We start from the raw sequence: 16,888 nt of genomic DNA on the forward strand, positions 1-16,888 counted from the left end.
CCATAATAAACAGGAAACAATTAACTGGGGGGCAGGGGAGGGGGTGCAGAATCTTTACAGAAAACTTATCTGCTAAAGGTCTGATATCTAAGATATATAAATACATGTGAAATCTATATATACTTATGTATTTGAATTGATACAAACACATATATTTATGTCATTTGTCATTTGCTTTATAAATGTTTGTTTAATTGAAATGAGCAGACTTACCATGATCTGGATTTCTCTCTTGCACACTTGGAGGTCATGTTCATTGTTGACAAACATGCGTTTGAGGGCACACTTCATCCCATTGCTTGTCCTCACCAGGAAGACAATGGCAAATCCCCCTATGAAATAAACAGACGATCTTTTCAAAGTCCCATCCTGACCACAGCTAAGACAGGTTCATGTAGGATGTTTTAATAGATCTACAGAATTAGAGTAGTCTAGGGGGTCAGGAGAAGGGAGCTCAGATTTCTCTGAAGATAACACTACTGGTTAGACTGGGCAACAGGAGACAGGGTCCTTGTTTCTCCTGTGCACAGTGAAACTAACTGAATAAGGTTAGAAAAGCATGGAGAAAATACCAAGAAGGACAGGATGAGAAATCAATCATTGACCCAACAATCAATAAGCATTTATTAAGTGCCTGCTGTATGCTCAGGGCTAGGTACTAGGTGCCGGAGATATAAGTACAAAGAATCAACAAACAAAAAGGGAAAATACCCCACTCTCACCTAAAAACAAACTAGTCATCCATATTTTGGGGAATAAAGTCAACATAGGAGGCTTTGTTAATGTTACAGCCCTAACAAAATGTTGATAAAATAATGACTGATGTTTTAGGGAAGGCCGGGGAAGGGAAGGGGCAAATTTTCCTCTTCCCTAAACAAGTATAAGCATAGCTTATACAGCTCACAAGTTACAGGACACATACTCATATATTATCTGTGCATATTTGTGTGGTTACCTCATTCAGGACCTGTGAATGGTTCAATAACTAAACCATAACAGAATTATCCCCAAGGAATGAAAAATCAAGGAAACAAAATGAAGTAACTCAGGAACGAATATTTTTGGCATTCCGATGACAAAATTATTTTGCCTGACTATGCATATTTGTTACAAGGGTTTTTTATTTTGGGAGAGGGTGGTAGTGCTAGTGGAACTTGGGAGGGAGAGAAAAATAAATGCTTGTTAATTAAAAAAAATAAAATTTAATTTAAAAAATTACTAAGAGAGGGTAAGTCATTTAACCTTTGAACCTCAATTTTCTCATCTGTAATGTAAAGAGTTTTGACTAGATGGCCTCTGAGGTCCCTTCTAGTTCTAGATATAACAAGGGTGAGACACATCATGTACTACATATCAGCATATACAGAACAAATACAAAATAAAAGCGAGGTAATTAAACACAAAGTTGTTAAGGAGGGTGCTAGCAGTTGGGGCTATCAGAAAAGGGTTTTGTGTGTGGAAGGTGGTGAATGATCTGCAGCATTTAGAATGAAGCAGATGGAAGAGACTAGGTACCCAAGATCCAGAAGCAATTGAACATAATACCATAGTACTTAACAAACCCAAGGGTACCGACTACTGGGGTTCTCAACAAAAACTGAGAGGAAAATTGGAAAGCAAACTGGGACAGAAACTAGGATTAGACCAATATCTTACACTACATACCACAATAAGCTCCAACTGGACACATGACCTAGGTATAAAAGATCATATACTAATTTTATGTATATATATTTTATAATCATAAACTAGTTAGCAGGGCAGGGAAGAGGATTACCCTCCACAACTATGGCTAGGAGAAGGGTTCCTGATCAAATAAGGAAAAAAGAGACTCGCAGAAGATAAAAGACAATTTTGATTACATGTAGTTATACTAGAGATGTTTGCTGTGAGCCTTCAACTAAAAAAAAACTTATTTTATTCACCCACGTAATGCCTAGAGAAGTCACTTAACCTCAGTTTCCTCATCTGTAAAATGAGCTGGAGAAGGAAACTGCAAACCATTCCAGTAAATCTATCAAGAAAACCCCAAATGGGGTCATGAAGAGTCAGATATGACTGAACAATAACAACAAAAACCACCCAAAGTACATTAAATATAAAAGAATAAGGGCGATTTTGACAGCCCAGGTCCATTTCTATGTCAAGCCCAATCAAAAAGCTGAGAACAATAATAAGAGACATTTCCATAGCCCATTAACGTCTGTAAAGTGCTTTACATGCATTATCTTCTTTAATGTTCACAAGAGTGCCAGATAGGCACTCCTGGGGTCATTATCTATCCCATTCACAGATGAGGAAACTCAAGGCTTAAACAAAGGTGAAATACCTTGCCCATGATCTTCCAAATAGGAGCCAAAGGCTGGATTCAGGGCAGCTAGGTGGCACAGTGGATAGCGTGGAGCCTGAAGTCGGGAAGACTCGTCTTCCTGTGATGGTGGGAAAATAAGTGATTTCAGTCTGCCTTGGTTTCTTAAACTCTAAAACAGTGATGAGAGTACTACCAACTGCAGTGACTGAGAGGTTGAAAGGCACCCGTAAAACAAAATAAATAGGCACCAGATGAAAAAAATGACAGGAGGATGTAAGTGAGTCTGGAATTTTTCTGGCAAGGCTATTCAAAGATTTCTCCTAGCTGAAGTTACTGCTCGCGCTAGGGGCAATTAGAGCGCCAACAAGAGACAGCTAATTAGTGGCTAAATACCTGAGAGACCAGAAGAGGAAGTGTAAAAGAAAAGGGCTTCAGTGCCCTATGAAAGCGAGAACTCCCGAACCCATGGCAACGGGGCCTGAGAAGACAAAGCACACTCATGGCAATCTGCCACAGTGCTTCCCAAGGGGAACGGTCACAGGAGACGCAAGTAATAGAGACTCTCAACGTTGGATAAGTAAGTAAGTCAGATGAGACAGTCACCAGTCAAGTGACCCGCAGTTTGTCTTGTGTCAGACTTCCAGCAGGAGAAGATGAGGAAAAGAGCTCGCTTGGGGGCACTTGTACCTCTGCTTTCCAACTTACTATGAAGGGTGAAGTATTCTCCTGCAGGGCAGAAGAAAAAGAGAGATCATGGTACAGTGGAGAGCGCACTAGAGGACCTGATTTCAAATCCCACCTCTTAAATTTACCACCTGTGGAATGCTGGGCCCCAGTGTCCTCCTCTGTAAAATGAGGAGGTTAAATTAGATGTCCTCTGAGGTTCCTTCCAGCTTAGATCCATGAGTCCATGAAAAAAAGAATAAAAAGTTTCTAACACAATAATAGGAATTAAAATCAGAATTGTTAGGGTTGTCAAGAATTTAGAAATTGAAGGAAAATCACCATGAAACAGGGAAGAAGATGAAAGGCATTTGGAAAATCTAAAGATAGATATTGTGTACAAGGCTCTTTCTTTACACAAGGGATGGCTTTGGACCTTCTGAAGAGTCAGAGGCCTCCCCTTGCTCCATAAAAGGATAAAGATTTACCAGGATCTGTCATGGGCCCTGTGGGGAAAAAAAGACATGTTTGGGGTTGGTAGGGAAGAAGAATGGAGGTAGCCACATGTCTACCTGATGTGTAAAACTGGGATGCATGGAGTCTTCCCATGTGCATATTGAAGATGCGATGGAGAGCCTTCTGAGGCCTGAGGCCTACCACCCCCTATAGTGATCCATTTTTGAACTGATAACATTGCCAGGAATAATCTGGAAAGAATCTCTAGAGATTTTGAATTCTTGGTCAAAAAGCTAAACTGAGATTTGTGTTGCAGACAATATTTTCATCACAGATACCAATGGAAGGAAAGAGAATGAATGTTATGGGAAGTGAACAGTTGCTTAAGATGGTGATATCAGAGAATGGAATTTGGCTTTCTGGACCAAGGTATAATACAGAGGAACAATGAATGGGCTCTTAGAACAAAGAACATCAAAACCCGGGAAGGATTTGTTTGCTTGGAGACTGGCTGACCACATTAAGTTAAAAGGAAAGGGGAAGAAGGAAAGTGCCCAAATACAACAAGTATGAAAAACACTAGAGGTCCTCAGTTATCCACAGGAAACAATAAGTAGGCAAAAGGGGCAGAAACTGTGCCCTTTAGAGGGCAAAAGCCATATTCCTAGATTCAGATATCTGTGCACCAATACACAGAGTGTGTTTTCATCGTGAGGGAGATGACTGACCATAGCCCTGTACTCTACTGTGGTTCACTGTGGCCAGCTGACATGAGATTCTCTGATTCTCAAATTCTCAAATAATTGCTGGACATCTCCAAGCCATTCTACCATCACCTCAAACCCAACATGTCCAAAACTCATCTCATCTTTTCCCTTCACAGAACCTGCCTCTCCTCTAAATTTCACCAAGCTATTATCTTTGACTCTTCATTGTCTCTCACCCCCCACAACCAATCAGTTGAAAAATCCTCATTTTGCCTCTACACCATGTCTTGTCTCTGCCCTCTCCTTTCCATACCCATTTCAACCATCCTGGTTCAGTCCCTCTTCACTTTTTAGCTAGACTACTTGTTCTAACTGGTCTCCCTCCCTCCAGGTTTTTCTCTCTCTAGTCCAGTTATCAATCCAATTTCTCTGAGCAATTTTCTTAACACATAAGACTGATCACATCACTCCACAACTCAAAACTTTTCAATGGCTTCCCATTGCCTACCAAATATACACTCTTAATGGGCTTAATGGCATTCCAGGCCCTCCACAACATACCTTTCCAATCTTACTTCATATTACTTCCCATATTCTACATTTCAGGCCAGCTATACTATTCTCAATATTTTGCTGCTGTCTCCCACCTTTATGTCTCTGCATACAACATTATCCTCCACACCTGGAATAGACTCCATATGAATTTCTTCCAGTTAATATTCTTTTCTTTCTTCAAGGATCAAGTCAGGTATCATCTCTTTGATGAAGCCTTCCCTGATAACCCTAGCTACAAATAATCTTGTCCTCCTCAAGTAGCTCATGCCTCTTTATTCAGACCTCTTCTACAATAACAATAAAATAATATGGCACTATAAAGTTTCTAGAGTTCTTCCACCAAAAAAAATCCATATTCACATTATTTTTATGTTACAGTTTTCTATGTTTTTGTTTTATTTGCTTTCCCAAACCCTTAATTGCCTATAAACTCCATGAGGGCAAGAACTGTATCCAGTTTTATCTTATTATGCCTGGTGTATTTGAAAATTTTAGACCCTTAAAGATATTTGTTGAGTTGAATATTGATATGTGTTAACTTTTTTATTTCAGAGTTGGAATGAACTTTAGAGATTATATCTAACAATTCTTTTTATATAAGCTGAGATGAAAAAAGCGGGGGCCCAGAAGTTGTGTATTGTGCCATTTTTCGTGGTCACACAACCAGCAAGTAGCCAAGTAAAATTTAGAACCCAAGTCTTTCCATTTCCAGTTCACTGCTCTTACCATGAATGCAGAGTCTATATTTTTAATCAATAGCATAACACAATACACTCCACAAAAAGTGAAATCCACAAGCATTTATCAAATATGTGACACATATACTGTAGGCTGTCTGGGAAAAAGGTACACACTCTATATAAGAGATGCTCAATTGTCTCTTATTAAAGTAAAATGGCAAAGCATGTAATTCAAGGAAGCAAATGATCACTATCCGTTTCTATGCATTTTTGACAATGACATATATCCATCTGTGTTTCTATATTTCTCCTTTCTACCTTTCAGCATTAAATTAACAAAAGCACCTACTATGTGCCAAAGTAATAGGGAATTTCAAAGACAAAAGTATAACGTTCCTGCCTTCAAGGAACTTATATTCTTTCAGAGAAAAACAAATTATATACACTTAAATGCACATAAAATAAAAATAAAATAGATTTTTTGGGGTGGTGGTGGAGGGGAAGTGCCTGCAATGGATAGAGAGAGGAGGGAGAATCAGGAAAGGCCTCACTATCCAGATAACTTTTATCATTGTTTAAAGATACTAGAGTGGTTTGTCATTTCCTTCTCTGGCTCATTTTACAGATGAGAAAACTGAGGCAAACAGGGTTAAGTGACTTGCCCAGGGTCACATAGCTAGTAAGTGTCTGAGGCCAGATTTGAACTCCAGAAGATGAGTCTTCCTGGCACTCATGCCTAGCACTCTACCCACTGCACCACCTAGCTACTTTAATAACTTACCCCTAAAATGCCCTTCCCTTCCTTCTTCTTCCTTTCTCTTCTTTCCCTGCTGAAGCCTATTCGTCTTTTCAAGCCTAACTCAAATACCAACTTATATAGGAAGAAGTCCTTCATGCTTCAGAATATAGACTATATACAAGGCACTCTGTTGCATACCTATTTAAATGTATTTATCATGTATTACTGCGTATCAGGATTACCTGTAGTCATGTCTTAGACCACCACCAGACTATAAGCTCAATTATGGTAGGGATCATTTCTTAGCTAAACTTTGTGTCACCTCCAATGCCCAGAACACGTGTTGATGTTGGTTCAAATTCATGTCTCTAATATCCTCGTACTTCGGCAATATTTTGTTTGGCAATGGTACTTTTAAATTATAGGCTCACAGACCAATTATATTACTTAAATGTTGGCTACAATTCCAACATATTAAATTTTTATACATTTCAATTAGTGCAATCTAACAGCCTATTTCTAATGCTAATAGTTTAGTCATACAGTTTAAGGCACAAATTATCATTTTAGCTGCAGTCAGAATTCTATCAATATCCAAACTGAATATATATTTTATTAGCATTCCATTTATCTCAATTCAATGATATTCCAATATTTCACAGAGTTTCAGAATATTTAAGCTAGAGGGGACGTTAAAAAACATCCAATACAATGTTCTCATATTTTTGATAAGAAAACTGAAGGTAATAAACAACTTAAGGTGCTGCTGCTAACCTACAACTCTGATCTTCCACCACTCAAAACACCTACCCCTCCCCAACATACGCAGTGTGAAGGGAATCTCATGACAGCTCTTGATATAACTAAATACATCTTCAGATTTACAAACAAGGATTACAAATTACTGATCTGTGATTGATACTTTCCCTGGACTAGGGTGAAACAGCAGGTCTTACAGAGGTGGGATTACAGCTCTTCTGAAATTATTTCTGAAGTCTGAGGTAAAATATATGATAATACTCAAGTCTCTTTTTCAGTCTTGTCCTACTCTTCATGATGCTATTTGGAGTATTCTTAGCAGAGATGTAGTAGACTGGTTTGTCATTTCTTCTCCGGCTCCTTTTACAGTTGAGGAAACTGAGACAAATAGGCTTAAGTGACCTGCTCAGGGGTCACACAACCAGTAAGTGTCTGAGGCTGGGAAGATGAGTCTTCCTGACTACAGGCCTGGTGCTCTGTGTACTGTGCCAACAAGCTGCCCAGCTAAGGTTAAAACCAGCTTCTTTTTTTTTTAATTAGTTAATTTATTTATTTTTAGTTTTCAACATTCACTTCCATAAGTTTAAAATTTTCTCCCCCTCCCTCCCCAAGATGGCCTGCAATAGGATATGGGCTCTACATACATATTCCTATTAAAAGTATTTTCACATTAGTAGTGCTTTACAGCAGAATTATAATGAATGGGAGAAACCATGAGAAAGAAAACAAAACAAAACAAGAAAATAGTCTGCTTCGCTCTGCATTCAGACTCCTGAAACCAGCTTCTAATAATCTTTTTATTTTCATTAGCAAGTTGGATAAGCACAAATAGCTTAAAGAAGTCGAAAGTCATAAGATTTAAACAGAGAGAATCATGGATTTTTTAATCCAATTCTGCCCTTCTCAATGTCAAAGTGATCTTGGGCAAGTGACTTCCCCTTGATTTCCTCTTCTATAAAAATGAGGGAGAGGGCTTCCAAGGTCCCTTCCAGCTCTGGAGCTATAGGATCTTAAGAACCTTTCCTATGACTTACAAACACACCATCTAACTAATAAAACAGATGCTGAAGAGCTGCTTAATTCTAGGGGAAAAAAACCAAACAAACAAAACAAGTCCCTTTCCAGAGCTATCTCTATAAAGCGAGACTAGTGGCTCAGGGATGCGGTTTCTGAGATGGTTACCTATGGACAACAGTAGAATTAAAATCCGTTCTCCAATGAGATAATCTTTGAAACCCGCAAGATTATCACAGCACCGATCATTTGGAAGGAAAAGTAGTCTTAATTTTTAGTTTCAAGTAATACAAATTCAGAATAATATTTAAAAAAAAAAACACCTCAGAGCAGAGTCTGATTTGTATCCCAAATTCTTGCTTTATGCTGGGGGTAAATAGGTCAGTAAGGATGAAATCCAGTGTATTATTTACTTCTTGTCTGTACCTTTGTTCCTGTTTGCCAACATTTTCATAACTGGCTTAATGAGCTTCAAAATATCCTTGTAGGTAAAGGGAAAAAGAAAAAAGTCTTCTTTCCCCAAAGAAGTATAAAGAAAATAATATTAACAATAACTAGGGGCAGCTAACTAGTGCAGTGGATAGAGCACCAGCCCTGGAGTCAGGAGGACCTCAGTTCAAATCAGTCCTCAGATACTTGACACTTACCAGCTGCGTGACCCTGGGCAAGTCACTTAACCCTGACTACCTCACAAAAAACCCAAAAGCAAAAACAATAATTGACCATCACCCCATCTATGTGAATACTCTCTACCTCAGTTTTCATAACATTGTTCCATTCTGGTTCTCCTCCCACATCAGATTGCTTCATCAGGCTGCCCCTTTTTTGAGGCAAAGCATTCTCATCTTGCTCCCCTAACCAGGATTATCTCCCAAACAGACCCCAAGGGCCCTATTCTACACCTCTCCTTTTCTCTCTCTACCCTCCCTTGAGTGATTTCGACAGCCTCCATGGGTCAGATTATCAGGTACATGTAGATATATGATTTACAAATCTATCTACTCAGCTATCACCTCTCAAGAGTTCCAGTCTCACATCACATCACATCACATCACATCTCCATCTATATGTCCTATAGGCACCTCAGACTCAACCTGTCCAAAACAACCGGTCCCCCAACTAAACATGCCCCTCCACAAAACCCACCTGTTTCTGTTGAGGGCACCAGTATGTTTCCAGTAACCCACATTCACAACCCCATAAATATCTTTGACTTATTTTTCCAGTGAACAGAATATAAACCCAGGTGTGCTGGCATACCCTGGAGGAGCATTCCTATTGGCCCTTCCTTGGGGGGAAAGAAGTGTGCCAAAGGGCATACTGACACATCCATACCTTACTCTCTGCAAAGCAATGATTAAGAAGTGAGGCATGTTGCAAGGAAGCTAAGTTATAATACTGAGAATGTTCTTGCCTTTCACTTATTTACAGCTTCACAACTTGGCCCTTCTTTCTTTCCAGTCTCCTCCACCACACATATCATTCCACCCCCCCACCCCCCGCCCCAAGTTCCAAGCCTTTGCACTGGCTGTATCCCATACCTAGAATGTTCTCCTGCCTACCCTCTGCCTCTTAGAAGCCTTCCTTTAAGACTCCACATCCTGAAGAAGATTTTTCCCAAATTCCTTAACTGCTAGGGTCTTCTCTAAGGTTACCTTCCAATAGGGGGGCCATCTCCAGTCTTCCTGATCTCTATCTGGCCACTGGACCCAGATGGCTCTGGAGGAGAAGGTGAGGCTGGTGCCTTTGCACAAGCTTCTCTCACTTGCATCCAATTTACTCGCAAGTCATGTCATCATCTTTCTGATGTCATGGTCGTATGTACCAATTTAGGCATTTGCTGTGTGCACCATTAGAATATATGTTCTACTCTTAGTGTCTGTCTGGATTTCGACTTCTCAAAAGTGCTTCCTTATACTCTTTCTCATTTTTGTCTTAAGACAAATTCTATAAAGGTTTTCTCTTCATCGAGAAACCAGGGAGTTAAGAGGTTAAACAACCAAGATCACACAGGCAGTCAACTTTAGGAGCTGGGACTAGAATTTTACCTCTTGACTCAGTCTAGTGGTTTGTCCTCTACAGCCCTCTCCACGAGGCAGAACTCCTTACTTTCACTGGAGCACCCAGAGACCTACATAGCTACTTAAGTACTTTGATGGTAGCTGTTCTTTGCCAAGAGACCTCTCCCATTGGATTGGAGGGCCAAAGGGTTGAGATTTCTGCTGGGAGGAAAATTGAAAAAATTGGCTAATTGGTTTCTTTCACTGTAAAATTAGGGGGTTGGTCTACATCTGTATGGTCCCTTCCAGTTCTAACATCAATCGACTCTGTGAGTAAACCCAAGATGCCACCCCAAAACAAAAATAATAACAGCAATAACAACCACCATCACAGCACTACTGGAGCTCAGAACTGCCTTGGCAGAAGCTTGGTCCAGGAACAAATGTTACCACAGAACAAAGCGGCTCAACTACCTTCTGAATGATGTTGGTGAGAAGACGGGGAGGCAGAACTGATTGGATTTTTCATTTTGCATGAAAAGCGTATGTGGTAAAAGTTTTGGGAGGGGAGGAAGGGAAGAAAAAACTCCCCAAACTCCAAATTTAGTGCATTTGAATAGTAATTTGAACAGAGATGGAATATCGTTGGGCTGCTGGGAAAAAGAAAACAACCAACATGATTAGAAACACCTGGAGCAGCCAGGGAAGGAAATTCGCCAGAGCAGTGATTGCAGGGTTTGTTGTCAAAGGAGCTTTTGTGACAGTCCCCTGATACATGGATTCTTCTTGGAGCATTCTGAGAGCCAAAATGTCTTCTGTTTTCTTCAGTTCCCTCATCCCATAGGGGAAATAGAAATTGCTTCCTTCTCCATCATAAGAATCCCTATCCCTCAGCTTGCAATTTTACGTGGTTCTCCTAGTTTTCTAAGGTGGAAGGAAGACTTGAGGCTAACGGAGCCACAGATACATCAGTTTAATTCAATTCAATTCAGCAAACATTTCATTAAGTGCCTGCAATGTAGAAGGCATTGCCTTCAGGATTTGGGATATAAACATGAAAAATCACATACTCTCCAGCAGGAGTGATCTATGGAACACGCACCCTGACTCTGTGGGGATGGATATGCCTGTCGGCCTCCCCCTCGGAGAGAATTCCCTCATCTTACTGAGATGACTCCCAATTGGTCCTCACAAATTCTCATGACCAGGGGCATTGATTCAGAGAGGACTGGCCACTGAACGAGGGGAGGACAGACTTGTGGGAGATCCTCCCCCTTCACTAGCCTACAAGACCTGGAGAAAAGTTCCAACCCCTCTCCCTTCTCAGCTTTTTCAGTCAGCCAGTAAACATTTATTAAGCAGGAACTGGAGTCAGGAAGATCTGAGTTCAAATCCAGACTCAGACACTTACTAGCCAGCAAACCACTCCAGTATCTTTGTCAAGGAAACCCCAAATAAGGTCATGAGAATTTGGACACCATTGAAATAAATGAACAACAAAATACAAATATTCTCTCTTCTCCTCAGAACACCTGGTGAGGTAGATGTTATTACCATCTGCATTTCACAGGTGAGGAAACTGAAGATGAGAAAGGTTAAGTGACTCACCCAAGGCACACACTTAGTAAGTGTCTCAGGCAGGATTTGAACTCAGGTCTTCCTGACTCCAGGCCCTTTCTTCTACTTACTGTATCACTTAGGTAACTCTACATCATGCTGTCTCACTAAGCATCAGACAAACACACAGAGCACTACCAGCCTCCCAGTTCCTTGGGGTCAAAAGCCCCCAAATCATCTTTGATGATCCCTGAGCTTTCCCCACATCCAATCAGCTGCCAACTCCGGTCAGTTCTATTGCCTCACCTCTCCTTTTAGACCAGTCTAATATCTTCACAGGTCTCCTTACCTCGAGTCTATCCCCTCTCCACTCCATCCTTCATAATATTTCCTGAGAAACCTCCCTAAGATAGCACTCTGAGCAAGATATACCTTTGCTCAAAAACCTCATGTGATTGTCCTTTCAGATAAACTCTGGATCCTGGCATTCAAGGCCAAATGCAATGCGGCTCCAATCTGCTAGCCCAACTGCACCTTACATTACTTTCCCTTTACACATGCCCATTTTCATCTTGCATTGTTCCATCTCTGTGCCTTTACTTACGCCTGTCTTGGAAGCTTGGAATGCACACTCCTCTCCGTCCTTCAAGGCCCAACTCAGGAGACTCCTCCTTACCTGACCTCTACCCCGCCTCTACGCCCTTGCTAAAAGTGTTGTCTCCCTTAAAATTTCTTATAGCTCTTTGCCTAGACCTCCCTTTTGTCCTAAGGATCAAAGGTTTTAAATTGACTTAAGTCTGGTAAACCCTTTTGTTCTATAGATGGGCAAATGGAGGTCCAAGGCTTATATAACCTTCCCAAGGTTACAATGGTAGTAAGAAGAGGGCCTGGAATTTGAACCCAAGTCTTCTGACTCCAAATCTAGTGCCTACTCTCCATCTGCCCAAGCACCATGTGTCCATCTCGTACTCCCTCCACCTCCATTAGTTTATATGTTTTTTCAAAACAGGATTGCATTAGAAATACCCTTGCACCTCTTAACACCAAGGACAATGTTTTGAACATATAGCAGGCCCTAGTAAATACTTGCTGAACGAACAAATGAATAGATGAACAAATGAATAAATGAATGAAGGAACAACTTCCACTGCCAGTGAGGGTTGTATGAACGGATGAGAAAGGGGAGAGTCTGGTAGAGGGCTCATTAATGCCTGCAGCAGTCTCCGATAGCTGGGGAAAAGGTTAGGGAGCTAGCAAAATCTTGAAAATGACTGCGGCGTTTGGGAATCTAGCTGCGATGCTGAGTTGCTGACAGATGCTACTGTTGACAATATGCCCATCTTTGCTTTTGTTCATGTTCAAGGAAGGATATTGACAAGACTTGCAAAAGAAAAATAATAATCCACAAATCCAGAACAGACGGTGAAAAGCGTGACAGGGATTTTACAGAGAAAAAGGTCAATGTGATGCATTTGGCAACATTTTTTAAAAAGTTAATGCCTATTTTCCAGCTCTTCATTGGGAATACAAAATTGGGTGGCATTCTCCCTTGAGTAGAAGGGGTAACCCCGTAAAATGGAAAGAATGCTGGACCACACGTCAGAAGATACGGTACTGGCTGTGCGACCGTGGGAAAGTTACTAGCCTTCTAGGATAATCACAGCTAACATTTATACTGAGCTTATTATGTGCCAGGCACTGTGTTAAACACTTTACAATTATCTCCTTTGATCCTCACAAAGTAGGTGCTGTTATTATCCTCATTTTAACAGATAAGGAAACTGAGGTAAACAGCAGTTAAGTGACTTGCCCAGGGTAACACTGTTAATAAGTATCTGAGGCTGGTTTTGAAGATGAGCCTCTATTTCCTCATTTGGAAAATCAGGCTAATTATATCTGCTCCACCTACCTCGCCAGGTTGTTGTGAGGATCAAATGAGATAACATGCCTGAGAGCACTTTGTAAATTACTATCAGGGCATGTCAGCATATACCCCTATATGATTTGGAGCTGGCTGTTCCAACCCCCTCATTTCACACCTGAGAAATCAGAGGTCAAGAGAAGTTAAAGTCACTTGCTAAAAGTCACAAAGGTAGCAAGGGGTAGAGCCAGGATTTGACACTAGATCCTTTGAATCTCAAACCAGTCTTCTTTCAATCCTATTACTCTGGCTCCCATCACAGGTGCTGTCTTGAAGCTTAGAACCTTAGAACATCAGAAATCAGCTAGTCGAGCTCATCCCTTCAGATAGGAATCCTCTCCGGAAAATCTTAGACGAGTGACCATCCAAGTATCTGCTTAGAGACCTCTAGTGCAAGAAACTTAATCCCTCTTGACATACATACAAGAAAGTTTTCCTTACTTAGATTCAAAATCTGCCTCTCCATAACTTCAACCAATTGGTTCTAATTCTGACTTCTGAGGCCCAAACAAAATTTTCCTAAGACAATCTTTCAAATACTTGAAAAACAACCATCACCACCACCATCATCATTGCCATAATCATCATCCACATTATCTTAATTAACATTAATACTTTAATAATTGACATTAATAATTCAAAGTTAGCAAAGCACAATGCTTGATATCACACTCCTCTTAGTCCCTGATACTGGGGAGAGGCTGAGGTTGGTGGTTCACTTGAGTTCATTTGTATGTCACAACAAACCCTGTAAAGTAGATAGATGCTACACGTATCATTTCCATTTTACAGATAAGGATATTGAGGCTCAAAGAATTTAAGTGACTTGCCCAAGTGGCAGAGGTGGAATCCAAAACCAAGTTGTCTCGACTCCATGTTCAGCACTCTTTCTGCCATGTTGTATTGTCTCTCATGTCTGTTCTCCCTTCCCCAAAACTTCTCTTAACTCCCTCTAAAATAGAATGTGGTTTCAAGTGAAATGGGGCAACTGGTGGTGAACTGGCTAGAACATTGGGCTTGGAATCAGAAAGATTCGTCTTCCTGAGTTCAACTCTGGCCTCAGATGCTTACAAACTATGTGACCCTGGGCAAGTCACTTAATCCTGTTTGCCTCAGTTTCCTCATCTGCAAAATGAGCTGGAGAAGGAAATTGCAAACCATTCCAGTATCTCTGGCAAGAGAACCTTAAATTGGGTCATGGAGAGTCAGACACAACTAAAAAACAACACAACAATATCAAGTGAGATAAAATATGTAAACCTTTTGCAAATGTTAAGGTTTTATAAACCTTAGAACACCATACAATAATTATTATTATTATCCAAAGTAGATAGCACCACTAAGTGTGCTGACAAACTCAATATAGGAAGAATGAATAGGTAGTTTTAAATCAGGAGGTATTAGCTGGATCCTGCATTGGCAGTGTTTCCCTCAATTTAACTGTCATAACATTAAATAAGTCTGTTCCAGCCAGTGATCATGTAACAAAAAGGGTGCTTAGAGCTAAAATTCCCCAGTTTTTGGTTAGAATGCTTAAGAAAATGATTCCCTCAACAACTCACTATTTCATATTCCATAAGCAATAACTTCAAAAATAAAATAGAAAAATTTCTATCTGCATTTTCTTGCCAAGCCTTCTTCTTCTGGTGCTTGATCACAGCATAGAGGTAAATGATCCTGAGTTCTCTCAAGGCTAGGTGATTGGCAGATCCTCCACCAAACTGGGAAAAGACTTTGAGAATGGATGAGCCTGGGCATAGTCAGTGTATCTGTCCCCAGAGGACGAGCCTAGCAAAGAATGAAGACTCAAAGCCCAAAGGTTGGTCACTTAGTGATCAGTTCTCTTTTGGCTACAGCTACTCACAGGGAAACTAATTGGTCCAGTTCTGGGCCTGGAATCAGGAAGACTCATCCTCCTGAGTTCAAATCTGGCCTCAGACACTTCCTACCTGTGTGGCCCTGGGCAAGCCCCTTAACCCTGTTTGCCTCAGTTCCCTCATCTGGAAAATGAGCTGGAGAAGGAAATGACAAACCACTCCAGTGTCTTTGCCAAGCAAACCTCAAACAGGGTCACAGAGAATGAGCCACAACTGAATAACAACTAAACAACAACATTCTTGTTATTATGAGCCTGAGTCTCTTTATTATTACAAGGTATGAGTGCTTCCTGACACATGACATTCTTCGAAGGGAAAAGATGACACTGTTTGTGGCAAGTGCCAACAAGTGCTTTTGGCTTGATTCACAAAATGGCACACATTTAATAAATGGAAAAAAATATCCAAAGGAAAAGAAAAATAGGGCCCCCAAATTAATCAGCATCCTAGAGAAACTGGAGATTGGTGGCTTCAAAATCTGGGCATGGTAGCTACTTTTTCCTCTTGACTCTCAGAAACAACACATAGTAGTCAGCAACCATGTATCAAATGCATTCGGCTAACACTTTTAGAGAAGATTTTAAGATTTGCAAAGTGCTTTGCCGGCTCTCATCTGATCTCCTCAACAACACTGTGAGGTGGGTGCTACTATTATCCCCGTTTTACAGATGAGGGAACTGAATCTCTGAGAGGTCAATAGACAGAGCTGGTCACAGAGCTACAAAGCGCTTGCTGTGGAATCTGAATTTAAGTCTTTCTGACTCTTAGTTCAGTGTCCTCCTAGGCTCTACTATCTACTACGTACTACATACCCTGTTACAGAATGGCAAAGATAACAAAGAAAATAATATGTGGTCCCTGCCGTCAAGCAACTAAGAAATCATGCAAGAGCTTACACCCTGGTTTTAGAAAAAACTGGGAAGATTTAAATGAATTGATGCAAAGTAAAGGGAGGAAGACCAGGAGAACATTGTACAGAAATATTGGAACGACCATCAACTATGATAGACTTAGCTATTCTCATCAAGACAATGATCCAAGACATTTCTGAAGGACTCATGATGGAAAAATGCTATTTACCCCCCTGATAGAGAACTGATAAAGTCTGAGCAGATTGAAGCATTATTTTTAAACTTTCCTCATTTTTCTTGCTTTTTTGGGCAACATGTCTATGTAGAAATGTTTTACATGATTTCACATGTATAATTGATATTGCCTTGTTTGCCTCTTCAATGGGTTGGGGAGGAGAGGGAGGAATAGAATTTGGAACTCAAAAACTTTTTTTAAATTAGTTATAAATAAATAAATTTTATTTTTAAAAAAAGAGTAAAAAAAGCTTACCATCCTGCTCACATCTGAGTGGGAAGACTAATGTTTGACCAGTATATTATTCCAGAGAGATATTCAAAATACTTACCTTGCCTCATATTTTGGCCTACCAGGGGCTCCAAAGAACAAATTCATAGGCAAAACAACTTAGTAGGCTTGGCATTAAGCACACTCATGCACAGAGTTTTAAACTGAGTCCTGCATACTAGTCAAGCAACTCTATTAACTATTAAAAATGTTTCTACTTGCACATTCAACCTCATGCAGACTTTTCATCAAGCCAAGCCTCCCTACAAAGCAGGGCATTGCTGAGGTCAACA

At 40.4% G+C, this 16,888-nt stretch overlaps 1 protein-coding gene across 6 annotated transcripts in view; it reads right to left on the reverse strand.

Moving 5' to 3' along the window:
* AAK1 (AP2 associated kinase 1) overlaps window positions 1-16,888 on the reverse strand; it is a 246,166-nt gene that overhangs the window by 150,262 nt on the left and 79,016 nt on the right. For all 6 annotated transcript variants that reach the window (XM_036752566.1, XM_036752567.1, XM_036752565.1 and 3 more), the window contains exon 2: window positions 214-332. In XM_036752566.1, coding sequence (XP_036608461.1) covers window positions 214-332 — 119 coding nt within the window. The remainder of the gene's footprint in view (window positions 1-213; window positions 333-16,888) is intronic.

The sequence above is a fragment of the Trichosurus vulpecula genome, chromosome 3 (genome assembly GCF_011100635.1).
Source record: "Trichosurus vulpecula isolate mTriVul1 chromosome 3, mTriVul1.pri, whole genome shotgun sequence".
NCBI classification, from domain to species: domain Eukaryota; kingdom Metazoa; phylum Chordata; class Mammalia; order Diprotodontia; family Phalangeridae; genus Trichosurus; species Trichosurus vulpecula.